General features: G+C 37.8%; 1 protein-coding gene across 20 annotated transcripts in view; it reads left to right on the top strand.

The window, feature by feature from the left end:
- NAALADL2 (N-acetylated alpha-linked acidic dipeptidase like 2) overlaps positions 1–21,956 on the top strand; it is a 410,260-nt gene that overhangs the window by 167,016 nt on the left and 221,288 nt on the right. For 7 of the 20 annotated variants that reach the window (XM_064385281.1, XM_064385276.1, XM_064385277.1 and 4 more), the window contains one exon: positions 17,206–17,274. The exons of the other annotated variants lie outside the window; for them this stretch is intronic. In XM_064385281.1, coding sequence (XP_064241351.1) covers positions 17,211–17,274 — 64 coding nt within the window. In that variant the 5' untranslated portion in view covers positions 17,206–17,210. The remainder of the gene's footprint in view (positions 1–17,205; positions 17,275–21,956) is intronic. 20 annotated transcript variants of the gene reach the window in all.

Below are 21,956 nucleotides of genomic sequence, written 5' to 3' on the forward strand. Positions count from 1 at the left end.
AAGTAGTGCCCAGAAATTCATAGGTTCCGTAAGCATTTCTAAAGATCCATTAAAGTCATCCTAACCATGATGGATGGCAGGATGCTCTGGTTTACGTCATGCTCCTCATCTGTACTAAAATTAAGCTCTTGTTTCCTTAATTGAATATTAAATTTATTTTATTCCTCGGCAGACTAGACTTTCAGCAAGTATAAATCTCACTTTTATTTGCAATAGGTGCTAATCTCACTCAAAATACACACCCTTACTGTGACTCTTTTCCCAAGAGATTTAAGCAGCTTTGCCACACGGTGCTGATTGTGCCATAAATGGGATCTCTGTGGATTGAACTGAGATGTGGAAACCTGAGTTCCTGCTGGCAGGTTGGCTGTCTGTGCAATATTAGGGATTAGGGTCCTGCAGACAGTTCCTCAGGGCTGGACCATCACTTCGAACTGAGAAGAATATGAAAAGTATGACATAACTTTTTTCTCATCTCTTGCTTGTGTGTTTTTCTCAGAGAAGGCAAAGCCAGGTGCTCAGAAAGCAGAGAAAAGGCACTGGAGGTGACAAGTGTGTTTACCAGGCAGGGATGGCAATAGACATGACAATGATAATAAATCCCCTACAATTTTGTGCTTTTTCTGTTCTGCCTCTGGTTTCAGATCAATTTTTGTTTTTTTCCCAACTTGTTTTTCTTTACTGTGATGTTGATATGTGTAGCAATCAACATCCTAGATGCAGAATGTGTGTTCACTACCTTGAGGATCCATGCCAGCATCATATTTTTGGCCCCTTTGGGCTGGGAAGTGAGGGCACGGCTGATGCCAGCAGTGAACAGGAGCCCTTTATGCCCTGAGCTGTGCAGCAAAGCCAGTCACTGCACCAAGAGCTAAAACAGCTCCCACCAGCAGCTCTTTGAAGATGCCCCACCTCTGAACTTGTTTTAGGGATGTCAATCATTTGTGATATTTGGCTTGTCAGTCAGTGCCAGCATTCCCAGATAATGTGAAGTGGAGCTGGAAAGGCTCCTTCATGTTCAAGCCTCTTTAGTCACTGACAGTTTTGGTACAGAAAACATCCATCAGCGTCACTAGTGGGAGGAAGCTGTGCTGTCTCTGTCAAATTCCAGTGCTCCTGATTAGTGGATTTTGTTGTTGTTGTGTTCATATTCTCCCCAGGAAACCCACAGGATCACTTGTCTGACACTGTGTTGGCTTCCAGGGACATAATGTATAGCTTATTCCCAAAGCTGTGAAGCCTGATGTTTGCTCTCCAGGAACAGCAAGTGTCTTCAGAAGTCAGAAAGCTGCTTTTGGGCTGAATTTATTTCCCTGAGAAATACATGTACAAAACTTTTTGCTTCCTTGTGTGCACCTATAGATGAAGTAAAATGTGCTGGCAATTGGTGCTTTAATTTTTGTGTGGGCAGCTGTTACATTTATATAAGTATCACTCTTTTTAAAAAATTGTTAGGAGGTATAAAAGTTTCTCTGCTGGAACATAATTCTGGCTTTTGTAAAAGCCTTGCATCTCCCTTCCTGTCAGTATGCTTTCCTGTCAGAAAGGAGGTCTAGAGTTTTAATGTTGAGGTTGCCTCCATTAACAAATAAGGCAATTTTATTGAACATGTGAAAGAGTTAAAATGTTTATTTTGATGCTGGAAATATTGGGTTTTGCCTACTAGATATTTGGATATTCTGTTAAGTGGCTGCATAGCTGTATAGTAAATATTAAAGGTATGTTGTTATACTTGGTGATGTCCAGGTTTTCTATAAAAGGACTCATGTTTCTTGCTAGACAAGGGACATACTTGTCAATGGGAGAACTGTGTAAAATATGAAGAATTTCTTTGTGACTTTGTAATGAGGAGAGGTAAAGCTGTTTGCATGCACGATGTCCTTTCTCATCTGCTGCAAGTATTTTATACACCTCTGGCTGTAAGATCAACAATGCCTTTCCACGGCTTGCTACTTCTGTGGATAATCAGAGAAGAGTCTTTTTTGCAATGGATTTGATTTGATAAAATTTGGTGCTGGAATGATATTACAGCTTGTAAATATTTCAGTCATAATATAAATTTTTATACTATGCTAGAATGAAGCCACAGTCTGAAATAATTTTACATCATGAGCAGTTCTAAATGAAAGTACTTGCAGATTATTTCCATCACATAAGTGCAGGAAGGAATCTGTTTCTGCCTAAATAATATTTAAGTCCATTACCTTAGGAGAAAACAGTTATTTCAAGCTTTAACACCTGAGTGGTGCTGAACTTCAGTGATGGTGACAGGGATGGTTATCCAAGTGCTGCCTTCTCAGGAGAATCCTTCTCCAAACAAAGCTTGGGAGCCTCACTACCAAGTCCTGGATGGGCATAGGCCAACACACTGAATGCTGATGATGCAGCAGCTTGAGTTGCCTAATTTTTGGAAGCAGATATAAATTTGTTTAAATATATTTCTGTATATATGTATGTGCACACACATTTCTGATACATATATATATGTGTGTGTGTGTGTATATATATATAAAATTATAAACATGCAGTATCCTTTCTTGCAAAGGTGGCCATAGAGCTTTTGTGCTTTTGAAATCGTGACCCAAATTGCTGCCTTTGGGGGATTCAGAGGTCTGGGAGCTTCCCTTCTCCACCTGCTGCTCCTGCAGTGCAGAACAGTCCAGTTTGGAAGAGCTTTCCTGTGTGTTGCCTTGCAGATCTGATGTGTTTTGTTTTTATAGGTCAGACAATTTTTGAGTGAAAGATGTGCTGGGCAAATACCAATCCTTTAAATATCTTGGGACTGGTGCTGCCAGTGTTCAGAGGGAGTTGACTGAATCATGATTATAGTCATTAGAGAAATGAGCAAACACTGCAGCCCCCAGTTATAAAATTACCTGAGTTCATGTGAACATGTCTGAGTTGAGATGAAAAAAGATAATACTTGTGTGTATGTTTAAGTCTTTGTTGCTATGGAACTAAATAAGGTTATTGGCCTCAGGATCTTTGGTTCACATTGAATCACTGAATTTTGAGACTGGGGTTTTTGCCTGAGTAGGTCAAGGAAAATAAATGTCTATTTACATTCACAAATTTTTAAATGTCATTTGATTTATGTAACATTCGCTGGGAGAAAAACAATACTTTTTTTTCTTAGGGTTATTTCTTTGTTTTCTTCTGTGAAAACTGAATCCTTAGAAAAAAATTCAACATACAGCATTAGGAATATAATGGTTTCCAGGCTGTTTCTTTTAGCATTTACTGTTGGCTTCTGCAGAAACATTTCATGCATGTTCTAGAAAATTGCCTTTAAACTTGGTGAAATGATAGCCCTGAAAGGATTTAACGTGGTGCAAGGCTGCCAGTTAACTTGGGCTGCCACTGCAGCAATAGCAAATTTCATCTCTCCAAGGCTTCTGTTCCATGGGGTTGTTACTGGAACAAGAACTGAACAAATACTAAGTCATGTCATGTGTGGAGAAACTTAATTTGGCAGTACAGTTTTGATTTTACAGTTGGCTCTGGAAATGTGGCATTTTTTACTTGCTCTTGTATTAAGATCTTTGGGCCAGGTCTTCAGATGTTAATCTAGATTTTGTCTCTGCCCATTGTTTCTGAAGTGTTAGGTCACCTTTGTGGGGTGCTGAGTAAGGAATGGCAGGTTCAGCATATTTTGGGTGGTTGGGTTGTGTGAGCAGTGTGCCAGCCCCTCTGTTTATCCAGGCTCTCACAGTCCCCACTTTACAGCAGACTTGGGAGCTGCTCTGGGTGTGCCTGCAGGTGTAAGGCAGCAGCATCCCGTGCCCAGGTGCTCTGGGCTGGCTGTGGCAGCACAGTAAATGGCCCTGTAAACCTGATTTAGCACCTCACCGTGGGGCTGGGAGCTGTAACCTTGGTGCTCTGCTCCCCAGGGACACAGGAGCTGTTCTTAGCAGAAAATGCTAAACTGCTCTTCACATTTTGCTGTAAGATCAGTGCTTTTATGTCACCAAAGCTCTTGTATCTCTGAAGTACCTGGATTTTTTAAATCAAAGATAAAGATGTACCTGCGGCACTTCTGTTGTTACATTTCTTTATGGTACCTAAACCAAGCCATGTTTTCAGTACTTCAGTGGAAACAGAGAAACACTGTTTTCCCCTTATTTATTCTAGACCTCTGGCTGGCTGAAATTCAGTCCACTGAGTCTAATTTTCTTGCAGAATAGAGATTAGTAACATAATATGATTAATAGGATCAAAATCAGATGTTTTAGTGTACTGAAACCTATGTTTGTATACAGGAAAAAAACAACCTTTTCAAGTGTCTACCAGCAGGTAAAATTACCTGTCAATGTAACATATGCAAATGTGTTTTGTTGAGATATAGTAGGTGCACATGAAACCTGCCACAAAACTTGAGGTTTTTAGGATGTTTAACTTTTTGTCCCTCTCTACAGATGGATACATAACAGTTTCACGTTTGTAATGTAGAATATATATATAGATATATATATATACACACATATAGGGTAATAAGAGAAGTATGAAAGTTCTGTGAAACTCTCAACAATCTGTTTTTTAAAAAAAATGATACTTTTGTTCATCATTAAAATTTATGGGAATTCCTAGACTTCTGTTAATGATCTCAGTATTTTGCAGTGCTTGAAAATTAGATTTTTAAGCCATAAAGGGGCTTTTTTTAATTCCCTAAATCGAATAACCTTTACACTTTCAAAACTCTTTAGAGTGGTATTCACTACTCAGATTCCATATTAAAAAAAAACAAACAAACAAACAAACAAAAAAAATCAAGAAAAACACACCCCCACCCAAAAAAAGCTGCTACTCACTTGAACTTGTCTTGAATTATTCAAAGCTAAAAGATTGAAAGAAAATACTTTTTCTCATGTTTATCATCTTTACAGCATAAGTATTTTTTAAAGATAAAATGCGAACAACTCTGTAGTACTGCATCTGAATTGTAGGAGGTGTCTTCTTAGTTCATGCCAGATCATCACAAAGTTCTTACTTTAGTAACAAAATGGCAGATAGAGAAGATTTTTTTTTTCTTTTCTGTTTTGTCTAAACTCATTTCTGTGAGTTTCTTGGACCATTTTTCATCAGAACCAAGGCTGGGAGAAAGTGATGTGTTGGTATATTAAAGTATAATGCATGTTTATACATTTTGACTTTAGAACTCCATGTTGTTCACGGAAAATGTGGGGAATTTTTATATTCTGAACAAAAGTGCTGACAAAGGGTTGAGTAGTCAGACATTAAGTAATCTCAGCCCTCTCAGGAGTCTGTGTGAATATGGAATGTTATTAGTTTGGGCATGTGGAAATCTCAGACCTGCAAATTTCTTCTTAGACTAGTGACACTTGGGAGAGAGGTTGGTTTGGTTTTGTTTGTACAAGAGCACAGTGCTTTATGAAATCCATCTGCTGGCTCAGCACAAATTCCAAGCTCTGGATCTGTAGACATATTGCCAAAAAATGCAACTTGTGTTGCTGAAATATTCCCTTTCATGCAAGTGGGTATGGGTTTATTACTCCAGCAGCTCTTTTGAAGAGGATCAGCCAGATCAATTGAAACATATCTATAGAAAGTTAGGCATATGCAGGTATATAAATCTCATGTTTTGGTGTGTTTTCCTTAATTCTTTCACTCCTAATTAATAAAGTGAAGGACTAATGAGATATTTTGTGGTTTTAGTACCTTGGCATGTTCTGGTTGTTGGTTCATTGTTAACGTGGGCAATTCAGAATTATGATGAAGGAATTCTTGGATATGAGATGCAGGAATGTCTCAGCTGTCCTCCCAGGGCTTTGCAGGAATTCCTGGATGAACATGAGGCACAAAAAGTTTATAGTGTAGCCACAGTCCTGTTTGCATCTGTTACAAATGGGGGTGCTGCTGCTCCTACTTGCCTATTAAAAACCAAATTTGTCTGTTTTTCTGCAGTGTGACGAGGGAAACTAGAGGAGATGTAATACTATTCTAGTCTGAACATTTGACCAAGTAGCTGCTAAAATGTCAAATTCTATTTGAGCATGTTCTGCAGGAATATGGCATTTTTGGGTGTTTGTGTTAGTGCATTGTAAATGTTAACAAAAATAATCATGATGAGGCATTGAAATTTCTTGTACACAAGTAAAAAAGTCAGAATAATGCAAGTAACTATAATACTTTTAAATAGTTTTAATTTTTTTTTTTAATATTAGCATGTTTGGGGTTTTTTTTTAATGTTTCAAACAAGTGTCTCTTTACACTGCACTGTGTCCCTTTAAATTCTGAGCCTCTCTGCTGGGTTACTGCTCCTTGTCCTTCTAAACATGGGGCTGCCTTCATCGTGCTTCATCTCACTGTGCCACCTCTGACCATTAATGCAAATTGGAGGCCAGATAAGAGTTGCTCTGGATTTAAATTGGTGCAAATCACAGCAGAATCTGTCTCCAGTTCATATTAATGACTGCAAGTGGGAGAAGCTGCCTGAGCAGAGAGGAAGCTCTAATGAGACCATGTTCCTTCACCCGTAGCCATATCTCTGCCACCTAATCTCTTTTCTATACTGTAGAATCAAGCTCATTTAATTGTATTTCCAGTTAAAGTCTGCAAAGTGCAAATATGGGAATAAACAAGGAATCATGTTTGCATGTTCAGCTGTCTTTCTCTTTAAATTCAGTGCTTACATTTTTCTTGGTAATTGTACTGGAATTGTTCTGTGCATGCATGGCTGCTCCGGGGGGCGGGGGAAAGGATTTTTGGTCCTGCTTCTTGGAGCACCTGGGGCATTGCAAGAGCCCGCAGTCACTTGGGCCTTTTTCTCTAGAGGAAGTTCAAATAAAAACCAAGAGAATATTTGTTTGTCCGTGCTGCTGTTAGTAGCAGAGTAAGATTTCTGTGCTAAGGCACTGTCTGTCAGCAAAGCAAACACAGCATGTTGTGATGTTTGTGTGCCTGACTCAGGGCAGTATTTATTTCATCCTCAGAGAGCTTGCATGGAGGACAGAATTCCCACTGTGTCAGAAAGGATCTGCAGCAGATACCCTAAACTCCCTTCTTTGATAAAGTACCTTTTGTCAGCAAGTGTGTATGTTGAAAATTAGCAGTTCCTTCAGCACAAAAACCTTGACATTGAATATAATTGAGGAGGTTAGTGTCGGCATGTTCCTAAGTATTACCTGTCATTTGAAATATGACAGTGCTGTAACTGCAGGACCTTGGGGACTTCACTGCTCTGGCACTGCCATCTGACTGCCTTGGAGTCTGTGAGACAGCTTCCGAGCACTTCGACCCTGAGATAATTAACATGGCCCTGGAGGCTTCTGCCTTTTGCTTTTCTGCACTTGTTGTTTAATAAGATGTTTGTTGCTCTGCTTGTCTTTGATGCAGTGGTGTGCCATTAGGGACACAAGGTCCTTCACATGCTGTCTCAGTTAGTGGGTTTAGGTAATGCTGTCTGTGCAGCCATTCCTTTCAATTCCAGCAAATTAAAATATTATCATCAATTAGCCAGCTATGCTGGGTGGCTCGCTCTGTTTCTGAGGGGATGCACGTATTTGTGGTGTGTGAAAGCAAGGTGACAGGGAGGGAGAATATTATACAGCTCAATTGCCAGGAAACAGTCAGGTTTTAAGCAATGTCAAATGCTAAAATGATATCATGGGAGGCACATATGAAAGGCAGCACGCAGCTTTTCAGGGGAAGGAGGGGTTGTTGCTGTCTGGGAAGTGCAGCCTTGGGACGGAAGGTTATCAGCTGTCTCTGGTCAGAGAGACAGTTGTTTTAATCACTTGCATTAATCAAGATCATGATGGTTTAGTCCATAAGGTCTTTTCGGTGTTTTGCTGGAAGCAAAATGTGTTTTTAAGGGGAAAGGAGAGACAACAAACCCCCAAAAAGTTTGGAGCATCTTTGTGTAGACCAGTTGAGAACAACTGGTTTTACTTTTTCACTCTTGAAATACTGTTTTAAAGGGTTGTGAAAAATTTAGCTGTGTTGCTCCAGAGAGATTCATACTAACACTTTGACACTCACATGGCTGAGCTGCTTTTTTAAATGCTGTAAGAACTCAAAGCAACACTAAATCTAAATAATCATCTCCAGTTAATGGCATGGTTGAGCCAGGGTGCTCACACCAAAGGGCATTTTTAGCCACAACAGAACTTCACAAAGTCATTTTATTTCTAGGGAATTGTTGATTTGAAGGAAAAAAACCTTAAGATAGTCTCCTTCAGGGTTTTTTTTTTTTTTAAAAAAAAACCAGTTGTCCTCTTTTGTGTATGTTTATTTCTGAAGGAACCAACAAATGAGTATAACCTGGAATGTGCAACATCAGAGAGCTATGGTTATAGCATTTAGCTTTTCATTTCATCATGTAAGAACAAATGGAACTGGAAAGGTATCTCATTACACCCATTTAGCTTGAAATACTCCTAATCCGTCTTGCTTGTGGAGAGTATAATTTATAATTAGAACTGAGAAACAATGCCAGATAGTATTGAACAGTGAGTTTGGCTGTTTTAGAGGAATGCTTTGAGTGGAGAAGCTTGGGAAATGCCATCAGATAAAGCTGCAGATATTGAAAAGATTAATTTATACACCACAATCTACCCATAAGGACTCACAGTGCAATAACATCTTTCTAGTTCCTTAGTGTATTATTTCCACTGTCATGCTAATACAGAATGAAAGAGGGAAATACAGCAGTTTTCTTCTAATAATCCAGCATTAGTTCAGGAGTTAAAGCCAAGATGACTGAAAGCTACAATATTCTAAAGACTCATTCTCCAGTTCCTTTACATTATGAATATAAATATCTTCTCAGTTGTAGACATTAGGCTTTCATTGTATAGCCCACCATTAGGCATAAAACATATGAGAAAGCTGCCTGCATTAGGCCATTGAAAGAGCACTGATTTACAGCTCTTCTCTAACCTCACTTTGCAAATATTAAGGGAATAGTAAAGGAAAAAGGTATTGAGAATTCTACATAAATAGATTCATCTTTGACTTTCATGTAGGAGTTTGGCTGACATGGACTCTTCTTTTTCTTCTCTAAATGACAAGTCCAACATTTGTTGTTGAGTCGTAACCTGACAGAAAGATCACAGGAATATTTGAACAATTCCTAGTTGATCCTTTTCTCCCTTAGAAAACCCTGTTATGGGAGGGGAAGAATTATTTTCTCAGTAATGATGATGAACTGCAGGATGGCTTATATTATACTAATATATGGCTTATATTGTACTAATTCTTGCTTGGATTTCAGTCAGCAGTGATAGAAGACCAAGATCAGCAAGAGATCTGATCCAAAACCTCACTGGAGTAGGTGGGGCTGTTCCTTGGGTCACAGCCAGCAGGGCCTCTCCAGTCACTGCTGCTTTCATTCTGCCTTGGCCTCTGTTCTGAGGCTGCAGGATTTTTTATGGGAATTGTGGAGATAAATATTGGAGGATGCCAGAAGGCTTCCAGTGGTAGTAAGAAGCATACTGTACACATAAATATCCTTTTTCACAAAGCCATTTAACTTTTATTTATCAGAAGCCTATGAAGTTCTGTCAATTTTCCTAGTGAATGGTAGAAAATAGATAGAATTAAGTGAGTAAAATTAACAGTAATAAAGTTAGGGAAGCATGAAATTAAAAAAGTGATTGCAGTAATAAGGTATAAAAGTTTTTTCAGGAAAAATAATACCCTTTTGACTTGGTGAAAAACAATATTAGTACTACTTATTAAAGAAGAATATATTTAGGTGATCAGTATTACATCAATGAAGTCTTCATACTTTTTGGTTTTACCTACTCTAATCAAATTCTATTTGATTATCTCAAATTAATGTACTTTACAACTGCTAATCAATTTGTTCTTCTCCTTTTAATGATAGGTATTACCAGCTTGCTTTTGAAAAAGAAAAAAGATTGAAGCTGGGGCTTATGAGATAAGTGGAAAGAATCCATTAAAAAGGCTTTAGTTGCAGATTCTTGAAGGTGTGTAGCTCAAAAAAAAGGTGGAGAGCTCAGTATTTGCAGATACCTTCAAGTAGCATTCAGGTGCTTCAGTTTGTAAGTTTATACAGTGGCAACTCAATACGAAATATATGTGCGGCCCCTGAAACAGCAACTCATCTGTCCAAGGGGAGAGCATGCTACCAAGGATGAAGAAAATAATTATTTCTGCCTTTTTTCCCTTTCACCTCACAAATTTTCATGTGCTCTTTACAAATTTCTCCAACAAGATAATGGAAGAGGAGTGAATGTGAAGGAATAGGAGTCAGGAGAACACTCAGGTTGCATACACATTGCAATATCATAATTATTGTAATAGACGAATTTGGATTTGAATTGTCTAGGAATGGAGGCTCTGTTGAGTTGCTGAGATGATGGACTCATGCTTAGGTCAAGAGAGAAGTGGACAGACTGAGGGAGATGGTCTTGTCCAGATATCATTTGGCGTAGCTCAGTTTTCTCTTTACAAGGTCTTGCATGTGAATTCTGCCTTGACAGATTTGTCCATATCCTTCCCCTCCACAAATTTTCATAGTTTACACATGCAAGGATCAATAAAGCCCAGTAAAATCTTGGTGTAAGACCCAACAGCAAGAACATTGTGGTTTTTGCTACACAAACACAACGTTATGACAGCATGATACAGATGCAATTAACACCATTTCACCAAAACAATATATTTGAATAGCTGTTGAGATTCTTTCTCCCAAAGATCTTCATAAAAACACAGATAGATCCTCAAAAATTTAGAGAGAGTACATTCAAAGGAGTGTCATTTTAATATACTTTTCATAGCAATAATAATTCCTGGCAAATTGGTAATCAAGTTCCTGTGAGACACTTTGCTTTCACAGTTCTCCAGTGGGTTGGTTCTTTAGGTGTTAAACAGCTCTAACAGGCCTGGATAAGCTGAAAAGCTTGATAAGGTCAGAATGGTGAATGACTGCTGCAGACATATCTTATTCACAAAACAGACATTTAGTTCTCTGAGTTCTTTTCTATTAATCTTTTCATCTCTGTTTTAGTTTCACATCTTCTTTAGAAATGTCAGTGCATTATTACATTTTTTTATAATTATTATTACTGAGGTTTGCAGAGCTGATCTTTGTAATTTTCTTGATTCTTGCCCTTTTAATAACCTTTAAATACAGGTCCACTTCTTGCTGGCAGACTAGCCACGTTGCCGTGAGGGTTTGAAAAGGGACTCTTGTAGAAAGAAGAGTGTGTGCTGGGAAGCGTTAAATTTCCCTGCTTGTTATTATCTGAGTCACATCAGCTCAGTGGCACATTAAGTAATGGGCTGTCATGGTCTGTTGTTATGGAACAGTTCCCATGAACCAGCATTGGGTGTATCTTATGTAACAAACCTATCTTTAGGCTGATGTACAGCATTTCACATCCAGCGCCAGGCAGGGATGGAGCTGATGTTTCCTTTCTGCCTCTGTCTGTATTTTTTAATGCACACAAGTAGCACGTGGAAAGTGGAGGCTGTTGCTTTTTCTGCCTGCTGAAAGGAGATAACGTTTCTTCAAATAGCTGTGTTCTGTAACGAAGAAAAGATTCTGGATCTGTGATTTAAATGCTGTAGCCTGCTGCCATGCGAGAGAGACAGAATTTGTCCTGTGGCACAAAAAAGTGCATCTGGGGAGAGGTTGTTTCAGTTTTGGTGACATTTTTAAGACTCGCTTCAGGGCCCGGATCAGATGTTTCTTAGATATCTATTGGCAAATGCCTCATTTTTTGATAGAATTGTTTAGGCTGGAAAAACATTTTTAATATTATCAAGTCCAATCATTAACCCAGCACTGCCAAGGCCACAACGAATCCATGTCCCAAAGAGCTGCAGCTACGTTTCATTTAAATCCCTCCAGGGGTGGCACTGCACTGCCCCTGGGCAGCCTGTTCAAGTGCTTAAACAGCCCTTTCCATGCAGAAATTTTTCCTATATCCCATCTGAACCTCCTGGCACAACTTGAGGCCATTTCCTCTTGTCCTGTTGTTTGTGATTTGGGAGAAGAGATCGGCTCCCACCTGGCTGTAACCTCCTTCCAGGTGCCTGCACAACCTGAGCCTCCTTCTCTCCAGGCTAAGCCCCTTTCAAAGCTCCCTCAGCCCCTCCTGGTGCTCCAGACCCTTCCCCAGCTCTATTCCCTTCTCTGGACACACTCCAGATCAATGTCCCCTCTCCCACTCCCCTCAATGTCTTTCTCGGAGTAAATGGCCCAAAACTGAACACAGGATTTGAGCTTCTCACCTCAGCAGCAGAGAAATATCGCACTCACAGGGTGACCTTTGAGGAAAATCACTAATTTCTTTGTTTAGAGTGCAGAGGGCACAGGTGTCATAGAGCAGTTGCTGGTAAATGGAGTATATTATTTCTATATCAGTGTCACACTGTCAGAAAGTGGCACTTTGTTAAGATAATGTGACCTTTAGAATAATTTTTTAGTCTTCTATTCTTTCTCCGGTACTGTGAATCTCTACTTTTAATTCTTAATGTTTTTCGATGAAGTAGAAATAACACAAAATTCAGTTATTCATGTTCTTTCCTTTCAGCTATATTAGATGATTTTTTCATAAATGGCATAGGTGCCATTTTATCCGTGAAAAGCTTCTGTTTGCTGACTGTAAAATGTACATCTGTTCTAAAATGTGAGTTTGGTAAGCATTTACATATTTTATAAAGGAAAGAAACTGATACAAGTTTCCAATGGTTTCCAATGGTTTCTGTGGGAAAAAGAGTGGATAAAAAAAAGCTCTGTAAGCTTTGTGCTAGGTTGTCTGTTGCAGAAATGGAAAGCCACAGTGCTGGAGCAATTATTATTTAAAAGGAAAAATATGAGACTAGGTAGATAATAATTATTTGATTTGAATATTAGCATATTAGCAATGCTACCTGTTGGTGCCTTTTTTTTTTTTTTATTAAGCTCTCAATATATTTTTTGAGGAGATTCCCCAGCTTCAAAATTTTCTTCCCAGTCTGATGATCCTAATTAAGCACTTGTTGAATCAGAGGTTCAGCTTGGTCTCTTTCTCAAATCTCTCTTGGAGCTGCTCCATGAAATTCAAGTCATGCAATACACTCTGGGTCAAGGAAACAGACTTCCCTGCTTCCATAAATATGTCCCAGTTTTGGAAATTAAGTTTGGTGATTTTTTTTTTTGTTTCTTTGTTTTGGGTTTTTTAACTACCAAAAGATGTGGGTGAATGCTTTCTATCCTACAAAGGTGATTTCCATCAATTGCTCCTTTTTGCTTTCATGTCATGGAGCCTGTGGTCATAGCAAAAGATCCTGCTATTAGGAACAGGAACTGGAGGTCTGTTTGATTGTTTTTAAACCTCACTATTGTGATATGAGTAAAAATACAGCAGCAAAATACAGCTCAGTGGCTTCATGTTCATTTTGTTTTAATTGAAGAAATGTAGATTTTTCCCCGGAGACAAAAACATTTTTAGAATAGAGGCTGCCTGTTCAAAAAAACATAGTAATGTAGCAGTGTTACAGCAATTTGTTTGTTCTAATTGTACAGAAGTCCTTAAAAGTATGTGAAAGTGTACACTTAAATACCATTCTGAATTATTCTTGAATTTCTATATAAAATCTCAGCATTGTTGCTGTACTTGGATAACTGAATAAAAATCAGTGCTGATACAACAAATGTAACATATATTAATATTTCTGAGAAAAAAAGAGGAAATTCTGCCCTATTTTGTTTGTGCTTAACGATTGAAAGTTGGATTCTGCATTTAACAGCAGAATCAGCCGTGTATTACTTGGAATGAAAAAAACCCCAAACTTGTTAATGGGAATATTTAGCAAGAATTCTGAGAGAAAGGAATTTTGTTTCTAAGCCCTGTTCAGTTTTGAAAGTGTGGAAAGTTAGAAAAAAGTTTTAAGGGGATTACTTTTGATATGGTTTTTGAAAATGGTACATTTCTATTTCTAGAATCAGAAACCTTGATTTTTATTTTTTTTTTCCCCAAAAGGATGGTTCATCATATAATCCAGCTATAATAAAGCCCGATTTTTCATAATATTTTAGTATGACTGGTACTGTTAACAAATGTTCAGGTCTTCCAAACTATCCAAAAAAACCCCTAAAAAACAAGCGAAAAAAAACCCCAACTTACTGCTGCTAATGTTTCCTACTATGGATGTATTACAGGACCTTGAAAACTGCTGGAGAAGAAGAAAGCACAAATAAGGAGAGCATCTCCCCATAAACTTTTTAATAGTATTTTCAGCAGATACTAGACAGATTGTAGATGTGTCAGGTTTGTTAAAACTAATACTTCAGCTCAGGGAACCCATTTGGCACTTGAAGTAAATCTCCCAGATGGAACAATATCATTAAAAATTAATTGTATAACCACTGGACCTGTCTTTAAAGACTTTTGAACTGCTGAGGCTTTCTAATCAGATATTGTTGCTCCAGTTCACCAGTGAAGCGAATCCAATGACTTCTCCGGCGTGTGGCCTACTTCTGTTAATGAAAGTACAATTTATTCACTTCAACATACAGGCTGTAAAACTAATCTCCTGGCTGACACATTATTCTCTTCCACGTGTTTAACTTCTCTTCGCAGAACCAAAAAAAATGTATATAGTAAATCAGAAGGGACACATCAATCAACCTGGCACCGTTTAAAAGCCAATTAGAGTTGGGGATGGTGGTGTTTGGTGCTGAGCCTGGCTCTTCCCTGGCCTGCCCTGTCTGTGTGAGTTATGTCAGGCATGTCTGGCCTGTTATTCTTTGTAAGCCCTTTAGCATTCAAGGGAGCTGTAAAAAAAAACAACCAACTTTTTTTTTTTTTTTTTTTAAGAAGCTTGTTTAGTATTTTTGTCTTTTGTTCTTCTCTCTGAGCTTTCTCATGGCTCCTTACCACTGTTCCCTGCCATGATGTAACTTTTGGATGATAAATGTTCATCAGAAAACTTAACAGCACATCTGCTGCAGTTGATGGTGGACAAAACAGACCAGCTGGCTCTTGCTTTACTTTCTGCTCCTTTTCTGAGGCAAACTCACTCAATTTGATGCTCGATATTGGGCAGGGGTGCCTTGAGGCAGCCACTGAGCTGCTGCTGTAGGTATGGCCATGTCCCACTGCATACCTGCATCTACCATGTCTGTCTTTATTTTATATTCCTGTAAATGTAGACATCTCCTTTAGGATAGGCTCTTACACTTCAGGTTGTTTTTGCTTTGTTTTTTCTTTTTCTGGAGGACAGAGCTGGTTGTTTCTGAGCTGGCTGCTCTTCTAGCAAGAGCTTCCCTCAGCCTGTTCCTCGCATGTCCAGCTACAGCACCTTTAGGGCTGTTTGGAGTCATTTTAATAGTCAGAATCCTAATATTTGCCACAAAATATTGAAACCAGGTAGTTCTTACTGCCAATTTTATTTTTTAATAAGGTATTTGTTGCCACGAAAGTAGTTCAGTGGTTGTGTAGATTAAAGAAAACACCAGATAATAACTTCCATTTATTCTGTGTATAGCTATAGAAAATGCATGCACGGATATAGTTGTATGCACGTATACTTGCATATACTTAATAAAGTGGATAATTTATGTACAAAACATCAGCTATTCCTAAAAAAACTCAAAAGCAACAGCATAGGACATGCAGAGGATTTTAATGAGGATCTGACTTCAGACTCTTTTTCCAAAACAGTCTGGTGTAGGTAGTCTGAAAAGTAAGGTAAAGCTTCGTTAAACAGCATTCAATTTAAAAAAAAATGTAATTGTCTTATGTGATTAATGCACTATTACACTCTGAACTCATATGTCATATTTATTAAAATTTGATTTGAACTTCCTTTTCAAGTGACAAGCACAGCACAGAATTAAATTGCATTTATTATTGTTTTCATTAAGAGGTTTATGTTTTTCTGAGTTTATTTAGCATTTCAAGCTATACATCATAAAACTAGCTGGAATGATGCTGGGGATTTTGATGTTTCTACATCCAAGTGACCTTTTGTGATATTTCTGTTCTGTTAACTTATAGGGAAATAAATTGTGAGAATCAAAAATGAAATTATAGCAAACCGTTGTAAATGCTTCACGTCTCTTCTTTTATGCCATTTACCTACTCAGTAAAAAATAGGAAAAATAAGTGTGTAACAAAGACAGGGTGGCACTCCAGGAAGCTGTGCTGGTTTTTCATTTGGTGTGCATTCTAAGAGAGAAGCTGGAACTAAATGCACAACTTGGAGAGACCTTATCTTACTTGTTTACAAAATTTATTGCTAAATGATATTTCATATGTTATTTTATAGTACCATAAAATCCAGAACCCAACTTCATAATCCATTTCCATGTGGAGTTTGCTGAGAAATGGAACTAATAAAAAAATAATACAATGAAAGTTTGCATTATGAGCTGCCTAAATCATAAGTCTAGGATTTTTACTTCCAATTAGGCAGCCAATTATGGCATTTGAAGTCAGGATGAAAATAATCCAAAAATTCAACTAGTGATTTTTATGATGTTTCTTTTATACATGTCTATATGCACGTATATATGCGCATATATTTAAATTACTACTTACACTTTGTGACTCAGATATTGTGACTCTTAAAGCCATTTGCCCTTTCCATATAGACAAAATATACTGTTTTATGACAAAATTAAATTATTATGTATTAACTTGTATTATTTTGGAGTAATTTCATAACCATTAATTATACCTTACACCCAACCCTCCTTTTTTCTGCCCATATATTAATGTCTCACTAGAAGACATCCCATAATGCCAGCAGGGGCTGGAACATGCTGAGTCTCAGTGACAATTTGCTGATTATTCAGATTCATTTGCATTCATTTCCTTACATTTTTATGCCTTAATTTATGCCCATAATGCAAATGTTGATGCATCTCTGATGTAATTTCACATTCCTTAGGTTAGGATGACTCAGCACCACTGACTTAAAATGCCAATCAAGCCCTGTGTACCTCAGTGTTTCTCATCATCCTCAGCCTCTTTGTAGGCAGCAATTCCTTGTTTAAAACATGAAATTGCCATAAGGGCTTTCAGGAGACCCTTTTTTCTCTTTCAGCCTTCATAGGTGTTAAGTAGACAACACAATATTTGGCTGTGTGTTTTTTTTTATTGTTGTTTTTTTTTTCTTCAGCGCTCTTCTCTCATTTTCATTGAATTTCTCAGTTCAACTCTGATATTTTGTCTCTATTGTGCTGCTCCATGTCCATGGGATTCTGCGCTTCTGCATGAAATGAAGAATTAATGAGACTAGCATTGCTTTCACACTTCAGAAGTATCAGAGTTCTGCATAGGAGCAAGAGCAGATGTATGTGTATCTTTCTGACCTCTTTATACCTGCAAAACTAAAGATATGTTTTCTTTTTTGGTGTTGCTGTTATTTTCTTGTCTACAAGGAAAACTTCCACTTTATCATGCTATTTTTTTTCCATCCTAAATGTTGTGTTAGGAATAAAACATGGTATAGAACTTGTTGTTTATTACTCTTCTCTCCTGAAGAATATCAGTGCCAATGCAACAAAAGCTATTGCACTGCAATTAAAAGATCAGCCTGGAAATTATTAATTCCCTCCCTCTTTCTGTTTTTTGTTGTGGGTTTTGTTTTTTTTTTTTGGGGGGGGGGGTGAGTTTTGGAAATATGTTCTAGGAGTTGTGTAATTAAATTATTACCTGCTGTATCACCATCTGCTTACATGATTTTGAAGTGTTTCTAACCTCTGTGTGTGTGTTCACTTCAAGGAAGTGCCAAAAAAGCAGTGAACGTACTCAGCAGATGGACTGAGGGACTCACACCCTCCAAGCAGTCAGTCTTGATTGTTCTGGGCATAATTAAGCATATTTTATCTAAGTCTAATTATTTAGTTTCAAAACATGGCAAAGGTTGTTTTACTTTCAATAGTCAAATATTCCTTATGGGATGAGGACCTACTCCAGATCATTGCTGTGGATAAACATTACTATTAGAATATTCCTGGTCAGGTCTTGTATGATTGTTTTTTGTTTACCTCAATACTTGTATCATTATCTTTTAAAAGATTTAGCTCAATCCTTGCACTCTACAGTGTGCTGCAGGTAAATCTTAAAAAATAACTAGATCTGGATGCTGATAGTAGGCCTGCCAAAAAGTGGGATTTAGATTTCAGTATATAAATACTTCAGGTATGTGTTTGTTTACAACCCTTAATGGTATTTCATTCAATGCAATTAGAGTGGTCAAAGGATTAAGGTTGGAGTATGTTGCCCAGCAAAAAAGCAAGGTATCATTTTAATTTAGAAAAGAAACCTGCAGATGTGAAATCTTCGTGGAAGAAGGACAGTAAGATCTGGCTCTAGTCAGGCAGTAGAAGAACATTCTGCCCAGCCTCAGTGGGTTATTAGAGTGTGTTTGTGGTGATCATGGATATCTTTGGTAACATCCATGGGATCCAGGTGTGGTGCTGGGTGGGTTATGGTTTGTTGGGGTGTTGCTCCAGAACCACCCAGCTCTGTGAGGAAACCCTGCTGATTGGATGGCTTGTGCTGCTCTTGGCTTACGAAAGGCAGAACTTCTGGCCAAAAAAACTGGCTTTGAGCTCATCTCAGTCCAGAACTGGTCTTTATCATTTATTAAAATTGTGGCAGTAAATAGTGAAACATCTTGATGATCACCGGCTTATGAGTTTAAACAAACAACAAGGAGAACCAGAAACAACCACCATTAATTCGTAATTCAGGGTGTGTTGTGGGATGGAAAGCTACTGCTGCCCCAGTTCTGCTGGAGTCAGAGCACAGTTTGGGGGAACTGACCAAACTGATTTCCTTTGGTACTGATGGGAGTTAAGCAGCCTCTGCAGCCTGCAGGAGTTCATTGTGTCAGGATGAAGGAAGTGATGATCCTCTCAAACGCTTGCAGGCTGGGAATTCCATCGACTGCTACATTCATTAATAATCTTAAGACTTCCACTTCGTGACTCAGGTCTGATGGGCTCATTAAAAGAGAGTCCTTTCAGTTTTTATTCAGCTCTGTGAAGCCTAAATTGTGATAGGGCTCTAAGAAGATTTTGCTTGCTACCATTTTATGTAAGTTTTCCAATTTCTTACTCATGTTGCAGTAATTTTGACCTTGGTAAACCAGATTCAAACTGTCTTCAAAGGCATTTAAGTAACTTTTTCAGTGCTATATTCAAAAGCTCTTAAGTTAATACTCTCTCTACATTTCGTTGCCTGTATATTTATTTTTCTGGTTCTCATTAATTTAATAAGATTGCAGTCCTCCTTTGCTCTTTTCTGCGAGATTACTCTGCTGGATAAATCCATTTTAACTTTGATGGCTTATGCTGGAGGTGCATCCTCATAGGTATCTACTCAAATAAAAGTGCCCAGGGTATTCTCCTTTTCTCATAAACAAAATTCCCAATACAGTCAGTAAAATGACTGGGTTTTGATAATCTGTGCCTCTAATGACAAAGTCATCTCTTTACTTCAATGGTAGCTACTTCAATGATACATAAAAGTGCTTTAGAACAGAGCTGATTTTGTTTTTGAAATCACCCAGCAGCTTAACAACCAGCTTGGATATAAAATTCAGTTCTCCAATTGTTTGTAGTAGGTAGAAAAGTTTATGGGCATTTAGCCAACTGCCTTTTTAGATGTTGCATCCACCTGTTTTGACATTAATCCATAAAAATAAACTCCATATGTAGCCCAGGAAATGGTCTTTGTGGGTCCCAAGTTACAATGGCAATAATTAAAATGATTGCTTTCATGTCCCAGATGGTGACTGTGGTAGATAATTGTATTCTCTGCAATTATTTTGGACTAAGTTTAGCAGAGGAAGGTAAAAATCTGGTGTGGTTTTGAGACAGCACACAATATTTTATTGGTTTAAGTGAAGCCTTAATTACTTCCAAGATCTAAAAGTAATGGAAAAATGGAAATGGATTACAGGTCCAAAAGAGATTTATGAAGCATTTTTGTGTTACTTGCATAGAGATGTGCCACAGTGGTCACTGTAGGGTTACTGTCTTTACATTCAATGTGGTGGCCTTTGGCCATGACCTTGTAATGGTTATATTTGAGAATTTTGTAAAAGAGCCTGAAAATGGGTAATGGAACTTGCAACTTTTGGCCATATTCAGACCAAGCCCTTTGTAATGTGTGGCAGAGCAGCTACAGCCTTTGTATCTGGGTGAAGCAGAGTCATGGCTTGATAGTTTTAAAAGAGATTGGAAAATTGAGTCATTAACTAACATCCTGACAGCCAGTGACATGTTATGCAATTGTAATGATTTTGTTTGTGTTCTAACAACCCTGGTCGTTTCAGGCTGCATTTTGGTAGTATAAATATTTTGTGATAGAGCAGTGCTTTGTGATTCCCTGAGCTTTACATTTTCATGCCATTTTACTAACTTTTGGTCTCAAAACAGCTTTACTTTTAAATGCTATTGAAGATCATTTATTTTTAATAATGCCTCGATTCATAAATAAATTACAAAAGCTATGAGACATGCTTAATATAGTTCACTGTGTTTCTAAATGCCCTTAATGCATAAAGGAATTACAGGTATGTCTTGTATCTAAAATACAGGGAATTCTGTGAGTGTGCTGTTGAAAAAAAACAAAACAGAAGAGCATTCAGATTTTCAGTCTTGAATTTCTGTTAATGTACAAACTGTTTTCTAATGTCGATTCTTGATTCATTTTAATTATAAATTTAGTCATTCTAAATTTTTCATGAGCTTGGGTGACTTTGCACTAGAGACTGATTTGCCCCTTTCCTTGCTGTAAGTCATGAAAAGCACTGTACTGTGAAGCTCAGTGGGAGACATTTCCCTGTAAAAAAGTAGTAGAGATAAAGGAAGTGCTGCTGCTTTTTTGATTTGCAAGTCCTGATCCTCTTCCTCATGGGCATCTTCTGACTTCTTTTTTTTCCCCCTCAGCTTGGAATTAGGTCATGTATAAATAAAGCTGATTAAGTTGTTTTGTGAGGGAAATATTCCCACTAAACCCCTAAATTTAATAAAAATGCACATTTTTAGTGGGGAAATGTTTATTTCTAAGAGAAATAATTAACATGTAAGGTAAAGGAGGGCATGTTCAGTTTTGAATGACATTTCTGGGGAAACTGAAAAATTTCATTTTCATTTCTTGAAGTCAAAAAAATACAGATCCTTGTGGAGTTTAGGATCTGTATCCCTATTTCTATATTTATTTATTTATTTATTTGTATTTCAAAAGAGAGGAAAGGCAGAAGAGATTAGGGCCATACTGAGAGTCACTATAGTGATCTAGACAATTTCCCAGGGGCCTGCAGAGAGACAGAAGCTGCATATGAATGATGGTTGATTATACATTTGTTTATTTTATTAAGTCTTCTCTTCTTCCTTCAAGGAGACATCTAAGTATTGTAGGTAGGAAGAAAGCTAGGCAATTGGACTTTAATTCATTTTTTGATCAAAATTACCTGTACAATGTTGAAAATACTCATATAGAATTTTGCAGAATTTAATAGTTTTTGTTATTGAGAGTCACTAATAGCATGTTTGTTTCTTGGGACTCCTTTTCAGAGTCAGCTATGGATAATATTTTAATTAATATTGCCAGTTGTGTTCTTTGGAAATTAGCTTATTGATTCCCTTCAATTGGAGGGTGACTTTTTGAGAACACTGGTTTCTTACTGTCTCCTGGCTCTGCACAGACAGTGTGAGCTGATGACTAAGATTAAAATTAGGCTGGGAATAAAATCAATAAAAACCTTTATAACTTTGAAATTTCCACGAAACTCTCAAATGTTTTTACAATGAAGTTGTCTGAAGTAGCGCAGGTTTCCTTTTGTTTGTGTCCCTGGAATGATGCAGCAGATGAAGCCCAAGCTAGGAAGCAATTAAATATATTAACTGCCAGATGAGGGAAAGAAAGCCTGAATCCAGATGGTTTTCCTGCTTCAGGCTGAAGGGTTCAGGAAATAGAACCTCTTCAAAAGAAGTCTGCCTGTTCAAGACCAGGTCCTGC

The sequence above is a fragment of the Passer domesticus genome, chromosome 11 (genome assembly GCF_036417665.1).
Source record: "Passer domesticus isolate bPasDom1 chromosome 11, bPasDom1.hap1, whole genome shotgun sequence".
Classification (NCBI taxonomy): domain Eukaryota; kingdom Metazoa; phylum Chordata; class Aves; order Passeriformes; family Passeridae; genus Passer; species Passer domesticus.